The 12,704-nt window shown below is 35.5% G+C and overlaps 1 protein-coding gene across 1 annotated transcript; it reads left to right on the forward strand.

The window, feature by feature from the left end:
* Nucleotides 1-170: 170 nt before the first annotated feature.
* Nucleotides 171-10,864, forward strand: LOC126848803 (zinc finger protein ZFP2-like). The gene is made up of 2 exons (XM_050590021.1): nucleotides 171-351; nucleotides 754-10,864. The coding sequence occupies exon 2, from the start codon at nucleotides 880-882 to the stop codon at nucleotides 1,936-1,938; it is 1,059 nt and encodes a 352-aa protein (XP_050445978.1). The 5' UTR covers nucleotides 171-351; nucleotides 754-879; the 3' UTR covers nucleotides 1,939-10,864.
* The last annotated feature ends 1,840 nt before the right edge of the window (nucleotides 10,865-12,704 follow it).

Consider the following 12,704-nt stretch of genomic DNA (forward strand, 5'->3'; position numbering starts at 1 on the left):
AAAATATTGCTTAAAATTTTTCATCGCGACGGATCGCGTCATTGCGTCCAATCGTGGCGAATAATTCACATATCGCGGTTTGATGCGGCGACGTATGCGGCTTAAGGATAAGAACCAATTAGAAGACCAGCTTTTACGTCTGACGGCAGTGGGCGCGTGTGCGTGTGCGCGCATATAGGTGCTCGTCGAGAAATATAGTAGCAGCCATCTTATATTTTGTGTCGGAGAAAAACAATTTGACTGTACAAATGTTTCGCGATTGCCCGTGAAGCCGCTCGACGACGAGAGGCGGTGCGCTCGATGAGGCGTGACATTTTTCAACCTTAGACCTGGACCACTACATTAGCAAAGGTACGTATCGACGACGATCGCTTGAATCTTTTCCTTCGGAGACGCACAACAGATCCCCTCCCTTTCCCTCGCTCGTAGCCCCCGCTCGTGAGGAATCCGGTTCCTCCGTCAAAATATATTCCGACGTTTCTCTATCGTCGCTCTTTTAAAAATAGAGCGACTCGCGTCACCGGACCGACTGTCTTTTCACGACGGCATTGCGCCGTGCACGACGGCATCGCGTAAAAGTTATGCAATCAGCTGATCATTTGACTACTCTCTGTCACTTGTCAACGATAAATGTCAAAGCGTCTCAATATAACCTGACATAACCGTATACGTACGACGGTCATTCATGACAATACTTGCGCGTAGCTTATTTCGGAGCAGATATCGCTACTCTAGATCTTTGTTCTTATACAGGTGGATTGGTACGCAGGATATGAGCAGTTTGTCAAGCGCAACCTGACTCTGCTCCCCCATCAGCAAGCAGCACAGCAGCAGGACGAGCAGTCTCAGCAGCTGGTTCAACCACAGCAGACTGACATAATGACGTCCATGTTTGAACAACAAATCAAGAGTGAACCCATGGGATTTTATTCTGTTGCTTCCAGTCGTTCGGATGGATCTAACTCTATGGTGAATCTGTCTGATGATCGAGAGGATCTTTCTCAGCAGGAAGGTCATATGCAGCCCCAACAACAGACGTTACAGTTGAATCAGCAGCAAAGTCAGCAACAGAATCAGCAGCAGAATCAACAACAGAATCAGCAGCAGAATCAGCAGCAGCAAAATCAGGGCATGCCGCAGGACTCACCCGGTCGTCAGTCTACGGGTCAACAGACCGTCAAGGAAGCCTCACGATCGAAGCCGCAACCTTGCAAAGTTTGCGGCAAGGTGCTATCCTCCGCTTCGTCCTACTATGTGCATATGAAACTTCATTCGGGGAATAAGCCCTATCATTGTACAGTATGCGAGGCGAGTTTTTGCCGCAAACCTTATTTAGAAGTGCACATGAGGACGCACACGGGCGAACGACCCTTTCAATGTGAGCTATGTTTGAAAAGGTTTACTCAAAAGAGCAGTCTCAATACTCACAAACGGGTGCACACGGGGGAACGGCCGTATGCATGCGATATTTGCCAGAAACGTTTCGCTGTGAAAAGCTACGTCACGGCGCATCGTTGGAGCCACGTAGCCGAGAAACCATTAGTCTGCGACCGATGTTCCCTCACGTTTACGTCCAAAAGTCAATTTGCGATTCACATCCGTACACACACCGCCAGTACCACATACGAGTGCAATATCTGCGGACGTACCTTTGTACGTGATAGTTATCTAATAAGGCATCAGAATCGGGTACATCGTGATATGAATCAAAGCAGCTCGAATCACAATCCGCCGACGCCGCAGAGTAGCGGCGCTGGCACGCCTGGCACCGGTTTCGAGAGTCCGGTCTGTGATTTGCGCTACAGCGAAGGACCGTCGTCATTGGATGGCCTCGCGGGAGCCAAAGGTACAGGCATAGCCGCGGAGATCGCTAGTTTAGCCAAGCAGAACAATCTACAGCTTCCACTACCGTTGCTACATCCGCAGACCACCAACTAGTGTTTAGATGGCAGCAGCTTCGTCACCCAGCCCCTGCCGCAACACCAATCACCACAGCAAGTAGTATGTCCCACCTCGGCGTCTTCGCCGTTCACACTTAACTCGTCTATGTCTCACACCGAGCACACGAGCACACCGCAGAGTGTCTACCAAACGACGGGCTCCTCCAACCCCTTGGACAGCCCCAGTTCCCAACTTTATCCGCACTTGTCGTCCCCTCTAGACCCAACATCGGAGCCACAGCATCATACGCACCAGCTGCATCGCGGCATCCCTCCACCAGGTCTTCATCCCGCGCTCTATTTGTACGCTCATTACTCGAATACGAATCCCACGATCTCGTATTCGGAATATGTTCAGCGTAACAATTGAACGCGAGTTTTCACCTAGCATCGATCGACTTCCAACGTACGATAATATCAGTGAAACTGGTGCTATTTAATCGCGTCGGTTGATCAAAGTGCCTACCGAGCATCCTATACTTTCGATTCATAACGACGGATGTTCGCTCGTCACTCGATTTAAGGATACGCTTTTGGTCAAAGAGGGGTACGACGACACAATTGATCAATTGTGATTGCTGCTCGAAAAATGTTTGCTAATAATTTGTGCTCATCTAATGAATTTTATACTCACGAGCATCTTTTTTAACACGAGATTAAATAGCACCCGCTTGAGGTGCGGTTTTCAATCGCCGGACGATCAGATCGTGCCGGTGCAAAATTTGTATGTATATCGTTCTAATGATTCAATCATTACACACGATGCTAGCTGAAATCGAAGCGTGTAACGTTTCTATAAGTCTTCACAGTTTCAGCACTTTTGTTTCGTCTGATTTTAATCACGTCTCTGCGAGTATACATATACATATACATATATACATGTGTGTATATATATATATTATGCGTGAACCATTACACACACGTACACATATTTATATTATATTTTTAAAGGAGTTTAGTCACTTGGATCTGTGATATAGATAGTAATTATTGTCTACAATGTTTAAACTATTGGTTTAACACTACTTTCATGAATATCAAAAGGAGGGAAAAGGAAAAGCAATGTCACGGAACGAAATTTTATCTATTTTGGTTTCTACCGAAGATGTTTGGTAGACACCCTACTATTAATTTTACAACAATAATAACAACAACACTATATATAGGCTAATGCCTGTGTCTCACTGTCACTCTACTATTATTCTAATTAATTCTACCACCACCACCACCACCACCACGTCTATCACCACCACCGACATTTCCCTAATTACATATTACTATCACTACTATTATTACGACTATTACTATACTATCATCACTATTACTCTACTGCTACAACCTACTACTAACGATAAGCTATTAAACTATTATCATTAGCACTAAGAAAATACACACACACACACACACACACGCGCTCGTTTATTTCATCAATCACGTAGCGCATTCGATCCGTCACATAGTCGTCATGGTTTCTCTTTAGCTTGAAACGCGCTACGAAAATTCCTTATGTTGCTTTTTTTTTCTCTTTTAGATCATAGAACGTTTATCCCCTCGCAACGTCATTGGATACATTCGTTGTGACGAGATGCGCGTTTTTGTGATAAAAAAATTGTTCTTTGTTAGAGAGTAGAGCATATCTCTGAATCAGTTCTATAGTTGTACTTACTTTTCACATACGAAGTGTGTGTACAAATATATTGTATATACATATACATATACGACGTACAGATGTATTATAAAGCGGAAGTAGGGGGAGCGAGTTGTAAAAGAAAAAAAATGTTTTAATTACGTAAAAGGCGTAAGGTGTTGATTCTTCGTGAGAACATCCTTAGAGCTATTAGTTTATTATTACCTCCTGTTCATTAACGCCGCAATCTTCTGTGCAAGCGCGAGGGAACCATGACAACCGCGCGTATGGAGCTGGAGAGGATAGTTAATTTCAATAAGTGCACACATCTTATACCCGATTACCACTTTTGAGTAATCGATCTAAGATAGTTGCGACCACGTGTAAATGCAATTCATCCATTATTAATTGCGCGTTATAGAGCTACGAAGGTACACAGATCGAACAAGAAAGCTATATATATTTGCGCTAGCGTGCCTCTCGAACCCCCTTGTATCGTGGTTCTATCTTTTTCCTCTCTCTTTCTATCTCTCTCTTTTTCTCTTTCGGTGATCTAGTTTTCACATCGTAAAATGATCAAAATGATCCTGCGCGCGTATGCCTGAGGCTTTCGATTTAAAGAGAATGCGAAGTCACACCTGGGTAAGACTGATTTTTATTGTAATGATCTGTGGAAATCTACGAAAACGTTTTCTTTTTCTTTTCTCTCTTTTTTTTTTCTCTTTATCTCTTTATTCTCTTGCTCTGTTTACTCTCTCATTTCTTTCTAATTTCATTGAAAGGAGACGCATGTAAGCGCGCTGAGGAGGGTGTAGTGTGACAGAATGTTTCATTAAGAGCCGCGTCAAACGTATTTTCTTGGACGACAAAATGAGTTAAATAATTGGAAAATTATTGATTAACTTAACAGACCATTGTTTTATTAATTAACGTAGTTAATTAACTACGACTGATCAAATTAATTAAAGTATAATAAGCCATTAAGTTAATTTCGCGTAAGAAAAAGTAAAATCGTGAATGCGCAATTTTTGATTCACGATTCATTGAGTAACGAGATATAATAAGAGAAAGCAATTGATCTTTTTGTCGGCTAGTCATTGGGCAGCTCTACGAGATATTAATTGTACTATTAAAGCTGTGATTAAAGCCTCCGTGCATATGACCGCGCAGCTCCTAATGTAGTGATATATATATACATATATATATATATATATATATTTTGTAGCTTATTATAAATATGTAAGTAAAAAATAAATAGAGATTAGATTAGGATAGGGATAAAAATCGCAGTCGATCGATTAATTATCAACTTCGATCTCCTTTTTTTTTTAACACATCTTCGCAGTGTTGGGCAAAAAAGGTATATATTTAGAATATATATCGTATGTTATTTTTTTTTGTTTAGGGAGAATAATTACATACACATGTGAGGATTTAAAGAGAATTTTATATGAGCGCGCGCGGATACCGGCCGCAAAGGTTTACATTTAGTAAATTTTTATAAATCGTCATACTGTTTGAAATAGAGATCTTGCTTTCAGGCGGCTAATTTTATCTTATCGATACATTTTACGCCGATATCTGTCTATTAATCTGCGAAATGTCAATTCATGTTTGTGCTACACACAATTTATTACTAGTACTCAAGCGCATATTTAAGTTATTTAAACGTCTAAAAAAAGATAATGTACGGAGTATAATATGTATAATGAATTTTTGTTTGATTGAAAATTCTTTAATTTAGCGTTCCTAAACGTTAAGACTGGAATTGCACAAAAAAAAAAAAAAACGACAAATACTTTTGAAATTTTATATCGAAATCAAATTAATTTCGCGATCTAAAGAGTTTATTTATCAAAAGTAAAAATCTCTCCTTGTTTAGAATTGAAAGTTACATTTACGTTTCTAAGTAAACTGATAAATTTCAGTCAGGATCAATCGTGGCCAGCATCCTGAAAATGTAGTGAGATTTTAGCTGTGTTATTCAATACTTAGTATACGAACTATTTCAGACAGTATATCGCATACATAAAGGCTATATGTATGTATTTTTAGGATATTGCCCAGCACTGAGATTATAATCGAAACTTCCGAATCGGTAATAACGATCTCACGCTGACAACACCCGTCGCTTTTCCATGGGACGCATGGGACGTATCTCGAGTTATTCGTGACATGTATATCAAAAAAAGTGTATTTTCATAAGAAGAGGGCACAAAATGTAGGTCCTTTCTTCAAGAGAGCACTCGTCGGACCAATACATATGTACATATAAAAAATGATAAAAATGGAAAAAAAAAAAGAAAAAGACGTTCCGTGGCGCTTCTAAAGTGCAAAATACGTCTGCAAAAAATGCTATACTTATCATGCGCGACAAACGAATATTCGTTATACGTAAAGATACGCGTGAGATGCACACTTCTTTATTCATTTTTCTACATTGCTTTTTGTTTTTATAACCCACTCTATATACAAATCTTCTTAATCCTCTAATTACCGGATAGAATTTCGACGATTTCGTTTCTTGAGCACAAAAGTTTCTTTTATTAATTATTTAAAAAATAATTTTTTATTTTTATGAAACATGATGAGTTAAATCGATAAGTTACACAGAATCCGTATTTGTATCAGATTTCAATTGCGATAGGTTTGACTGAATTCGTCTTTGAGATGATTGATATCAAAAGTTCGAGAATATAATATTGACACTGTTCTACTTTTCTTCTGTTCCGTGACTAAAATAGACACGCGCTACTTTATTTTAGTTCTACAGCTGATATTCCGTCGCATAATGTCCTTGATTATTTCCGGTAGTTGGAAGATCGATTATCATTGTAATAGAGATATCGCATCACTTCGTGATTCATTCTCCATTTTGCATTACGATATCAGAGATCAATCGATTCTACATTGATGATATGATTTGACGTAAGATTGATTTTACCGTAGTAAATTTGTAAAAAATTGGACGAAAGGGTTTGTTACCCTGATTTTAACATGTTGAGGACGCGAGATCGTGATAGGCTAACGTCATCAATCGCAGGCAAGGGAAAAGAATGACTCATGTCACACGCGGGGACGTTTAATCTCGAAATTCATTATATAAAAACAACTTGTGTATATGAAATATAATCATTAAGAGAATCAAAAGACGTATTGAGCTATGAGACGCGCTCTTTTACGTAAAATACAATTCAAGTTACCGCTTACAGATTTCACGATGATTATTATGAGCATTGATGAGATTGCAAGCAGTTAAGAATGAATAATTTTTACGTTACGCGAACTCATTTGAATAATAATAGTTGAATTAATAACTCGCAAATCGCAATAACGTTCAGCTGAAAATACTGCGTGTGTAATATTCGAAATTATTTGCTAAATCAATTACGTTCAATTATTTGCTTAGCACTCGCGCATATTACTATCTCAGCTGAACACGACCAATATTTATAATGATATCATTAGGAGATATACACAATTGACTTCTCTTGCTATTTATAAAAATTACAAGTATTTTTTTTCAATAAAAATTTCTAAAAACATTAAAATTGGCGAATTACGATTGTAAAACGACATATGTTTTTATATTTTATTATAATTACTAATAAAATATAATTGCACTCTGATGTTATGAGATGTAACGATTATGTTCTGAGTTAATTTTCAATTGATAAAATATTGGCAAATAGTCATATGAAAAATATCAAATATTTTGATCTTGTGACAACAAAATATTCGTCTTAAATAATATGTAAAGAAACATAGAACAAATCTGTAATATTATAAGGGAGATAGTTTCTCAACTATCTCACATTATTCAAATTGTTTATAAAGATTTCATTAACTACATATTCTTAACGTTACATGCAACATGTATCTATATATAAACGAATATTTTGACAATGTATTTTGATAATGAAAATATTATCACGATGCATATATTTTACGAGTTTCCGTAAAAAAAAAATGTATCATATGTGAAAATTGGCTGTTCAGATTTACATCTGTGATTTTATTTTTTATTATATTAATTTACATTAACAATGTCATTATTCTTTTAAGAAATTTTATTTGAGATTGAGAGCACAAAGCTAATATTTATTTTTATTTCGTCAAGAAACGAATGATGAAAATTTTTTCATCAATATTTTCACATCAATTTGACTTATTGTTAACATTAGTGATCCATATCTTGTGATTAAATGTTATATTTACTATTGCTTCCAAGACAACGATATTCTCTGCAAATATATTCTGTCACTACCTTTTATAATCTTATGGTGCGGAAGAAGCATAGTTGTTACAGATAATAATAAACGTGGGCGATAAAAGGCGAGAATCTATAAATAAATTACGGTTTTCATTACTTTGTACATACATTTTACTTTTTGTTATAAATTGCTTTCATCCGCCTATTACAGTATTAGATTTTCTCATATTTTTATTATCTGAGCCATTTATGTAGAGAGAAATTAGCTTTCAAAGAAATCGATATATATTTAATGTTACATTGTGTATTGTGTAATATATAACAATAAATTATATAAAATATTATTTGTATTTGTTGACGCGTTTGTTAATTTACGAGACTTACATCCCGTAGTCTTTTTGTTTGCGAAGTATAGATTCATAGAGGAACTCTTCCGCACTCTTCTCAAATTCTATTGTCAATGAAAATTTTATTAATCGTTTATAGTACATTATCCGTGCCATTTCATTAAGTATATTGATTGTTATAGCGAAAAAGAAAAATAAGTGAGTCATCTTCACTTTACTCTAGCTAAATTTTTCAATTTCTATTACATACAATTTTCATTAAAACATTATCGAAAAGATTGCTTTGATATGAAATGCGCATATATAAGCGAATAATTTATTTTAATTTTTCCAATAGATAACATGATGTAATTTAATTAAAAACTATATATGCTAAATATTATCCAATGCAAATACGCGGTGTAATCCTTTTGTTACTTTAATTTTATTTATACTTTTTCTTCTCACTATAGTGAAAAATTTGTTGAAATATTTCATCAAACTCTTCCTGTATGTAGATTGATTTATGTATACCTGTCAATGACGCTGCTCTCTTGTGCTTGAATACGAATCAGCGATGTTAACGTAACTATTAGTCATAACATTAAATAACAAATATCACTCAGTGTTAAATTAAATTAACGTCGAATTATGAATTATAAGACAACTGTGCGATAAGGATATGCTTTTTAAATACCGTGATGATGCGCGAGAATTGATTATATATAAAGGATGGATTCTTTGGTGTCTTCGATTCATGTTGATGTTAAATTATTTTTAAAATTTACGAACACAATTTTTAAATTATGCTTAAAAAAGGCGAGAAAAGAAATACATAGAGCTGCTCTTGGGAATATTTCAAGACGTGCTTTTTCTAATAGTACATTATACATTTTATTTATACTATGTCGTAACTTATACAACGATATGTTTCTGTATTTTAATGATTGAAATTATGAAATAAGGAATAAAATCTAACGTGATTTTTACATATAGAGATTTACATTCGTTGTATATTTTTGATGCATTATTTTTCTGTATAGATTTATATATATATATATATACAATTGGCGTTTTGTGTCATATTTCGCATAAAATTGGATTTTATCAGACTTCTTAAAATATTATTAAATAATACTCGTAAAACATGTTTTTTTTTATATCGAAAAATAAATGCATTTTTAATCATATCTTTATTTGCGATAAATTAAGAACGAGAAATCCATTGCAATAAAAAAAGTATTAACCCTGGTAGCGAATTCAATTGGCAGAAAAAAAATAATTATAATCTTGCAAAAATAATTTTAATCTTGCATCGGCTGTGCAATTATAATCGAATATATTGTTATTTTATTTTTTTATTCCTTTATTATGTATGTAAAAGTTCTTGATTTTATTGCACAGGTCCGTTTTAATAACATTTCTGCTCGTTTTATATTTAGAGTATAAAAATGAATCCATATACTTAAACGGCGAAAAAAGAAAAGAAACGAAGTATAATAATGTAACTAAAAGAAATAAAAGTTGAACAATTTTATTTATTTCACGATTTTGCTTATGAGATTGTTTGATTTTTCGTTCTCAATTGAGTATACATATAATGATATCAATTATTCAACTGATCATAGGGACACATGGAATAATCTTGAAACACTATACCCGTCAATGTTAGATAGTTCGTCTTTGTCATGTTAATTAATTATCATGTCAGATATAATTGTCATATCAGAGAAGAACGCGATACGCATCGCATACTCTAACATTCTCATACAATTTAGCGAGTAGCTCTGTACGTATCTTCCCGATATATTCTATCAGCAAATTTAAATGATCGAACCGTGTGGAACTATTGGTGGTGGCATCCTTACTAAATCTCTCTTCTACAGAAATATATACAGGGTCGTCCTAGGAAATATTACCACTTTCTGAAACGTATTATTCATTGGAGAGAGAAATAGATATTTATTGATATATACCTTTTGTGTAATATGTATAAAAATCTTTAATCTTTTATTAAGTCCGAAGAAACAATATTAAACGTTTAAACAATTGATGTTTCATGATGATTGGATGATTATGAGCGAGAGGGATTAAATTCGAGAGTGTTTCTCGTTTCAATGAACAATATCGTGAGTGAAGTGGCAATGTTTTATCGGAAGGCACTAAGTTTCATTCCTAACACTATAAAACCTGGCTCCTGATCCGACTACTTTAAACGCTCTATCGTGCCGTGTGATCGACTTCGTACTTGTGATAGCCCCGGTTAAGCACAGCCCTGGCTCGTACATTTTATACCCTCGCGTCGCCTGGCACGAGTAACACGTGATGTAATTAAACCTGACTTTCGGTTGGGGGTCGATCGAGGGAAGGTATAAGAGGAGCGGCAAATAAAAAAGCATTCGAGCTTTCGAATTTAGCAATCGGTTTAACGATTCGACCATAAAAAAGAACAACCGTAACGAAGGTACGACACCTAAAACGAAGACAAGGAAACTTGATGAAGCAAGGAGAGGGAGGGGAATTAAATTGACGATGCTCGCGTCGCTCGACATTGCGCCTGTACCATTTTGCTTCTTTAGCAGAGTACAATGCCATTTATTTTTGTAATACGTTTACGTAGGATAGCTCTCTTATTTTTATAGAGGTTTACCATGCTACCGTAAGTCTTATAGAGGCCTGCGTAATAAAGTAGTGTAGAAATTTTTGGTGCCGCGGAGTTTTCACGGCGTGGAAGATATACATATACATATATATATATATATATATATATATATACATTAAAAAAAGGGACACGCACTTCTAGTACTCGCTTTAGTTTGGAACGAACACAGCGATATAGACCGCAAATACATAGAAAAACTTTACATTATCAGGGCAATGATTCTCAAAGCAATCTTTCCGCGGGCGATTGAAGGGACTGGGGGAGAGGGGTTTCGACAGGGATTTCTCTGTACGAGGGAAAAATATGTTAATTGACCACATTTTGAATTACAGCAATAAAAAAATATTTCTTCGCCTTATCGGTGTGGGGGTCGCGCGACCGCTTCGACAATAAACGCTCCACTTTTATCTCTAAGGATAAATTATTGCCGAAGCGATGCGCATCGCTTCTTCTGATATCGAGGCGATCATCGTTTCGACTTGGGTGATTTGCTTAATCCACGCGTCAAGCTAGATTTAATACGAGTGTGTAAAACAAATGTACAAAGAGTACCGTGTGTATCAAGCGAATCACTCTGGAAGGGATGTAATAATTAATGGAGGCACTTTGGGATTAAGCAACCGCGTTGGGAGACAAATGTCATCATGTAGCATTTTTAAAACATATAGAAATAATCTATCCAAAAGAGATATACGGAGACGAGATAAACAGAGAAAGGAAACACATTCACCGGCGCGTTAAACGGTGTATTTATCGCTTTATTTGAAATATATTGATATTTTTGTAGTGACCGACGAGAGAGATTTAACACACTTTTCACATGTATGAGAAATCTGCACATGTATATATATATAATAACGGTCTTCCTCGTCCAACGATATTTTTTTTGCAACGATGGCGAGAATTTGTCTCGGCGCTTTGCATTCACTCTTTATAGCTTACCGTCACACTTTTGCAATAGTGATGCATACAGAGGTGATAATGTCATAATGTAATGAAGTTTACGCGATATGTATTTATGGAAACTTGCATGTAATTCAAGATGATTTTACAGATGTGTTTTAAACAAAATTGCGATAATAATAATCGGCATAGATATGATACTAGTCTTATTATGTACTATATATTAAGTTTGAAAATGAGATATAATTTTTTTTTTAATTTTATTCGGCCAAAGTTTTCAAACTTTCATACGGTAATTAATATTATATTTATTATTTTCTTGTTTTTAATTATTTTCTCATTAACACCAATTATTTTCTTTTCAAATATATATATATATATATATATATTCCACTTTTTCACACACACATACACATACACACATTATCTATTATATTAATTCTTTCTTACGCGAGCTATGTGAAGGGTTATATAATAAATGTTTTAAAGAAATTTGGTCTCTCGGGGGTGCTAAAAGTCACCAGGCCGTAAATACAAGCGTAAGCTTTTCTATCGCTAATAACTTTCTCAAGTCAAAGTTTTGAACGGTGCCTAAAGCTTTGATTAAAACGAAAGCAAGTCCGGAATTGCGTGTCGTTGAACCCTTGATGAATAAGAAGGAATAAGAGAGTTGCTAATAACCGCGGATGTATACCCGCATCAGCCACATCGTGTTTTAAAATCGCAGGAGGAACAAAATTATGATACAATACGACGATAAAAAGATATACTTATATATAACGTCGATGCGTAGAAAGTATCATGTCATATGTTATGTACACCCGCAGTGTGTATGTATGTACGTACGTATGTATGTATGTATGATGTAAACAAGGGGATTATCGTAGCGCTCCGTTAAGAAAGAATAAAATATATAATTGAAAGATAATTAATGCTACCGAACTAAAATATAAACGACAATGAAGAAATAGATAGGTCTACGCCGATTTATGTATGTACGTATATATATATATATATATATATATATATATAT

This window comes from Cataglyphis hispanica, chromosome 4 (assembly GCF_021464435.1).
Source record: "Cataglyphis hispanica isolate Lineage 1 chromosome 4, ULB_Chis1_1.0, whole genome shotgun sequence".
NCBI lineage: Eukaryota > Metazoa > Arthropoda > Insecta > Hymenoptera > Formicidae > Cataglyphis > Cataglyphis hispanica.

Coding starts and splice junctions, on each gene's coding strand:
- LOC126848803 (XM_050590021.1), top strand. CDS start 880: ATGACGTCCATGTTTGAACAACAAATCAAGAGTGAACCCATGGGATTT.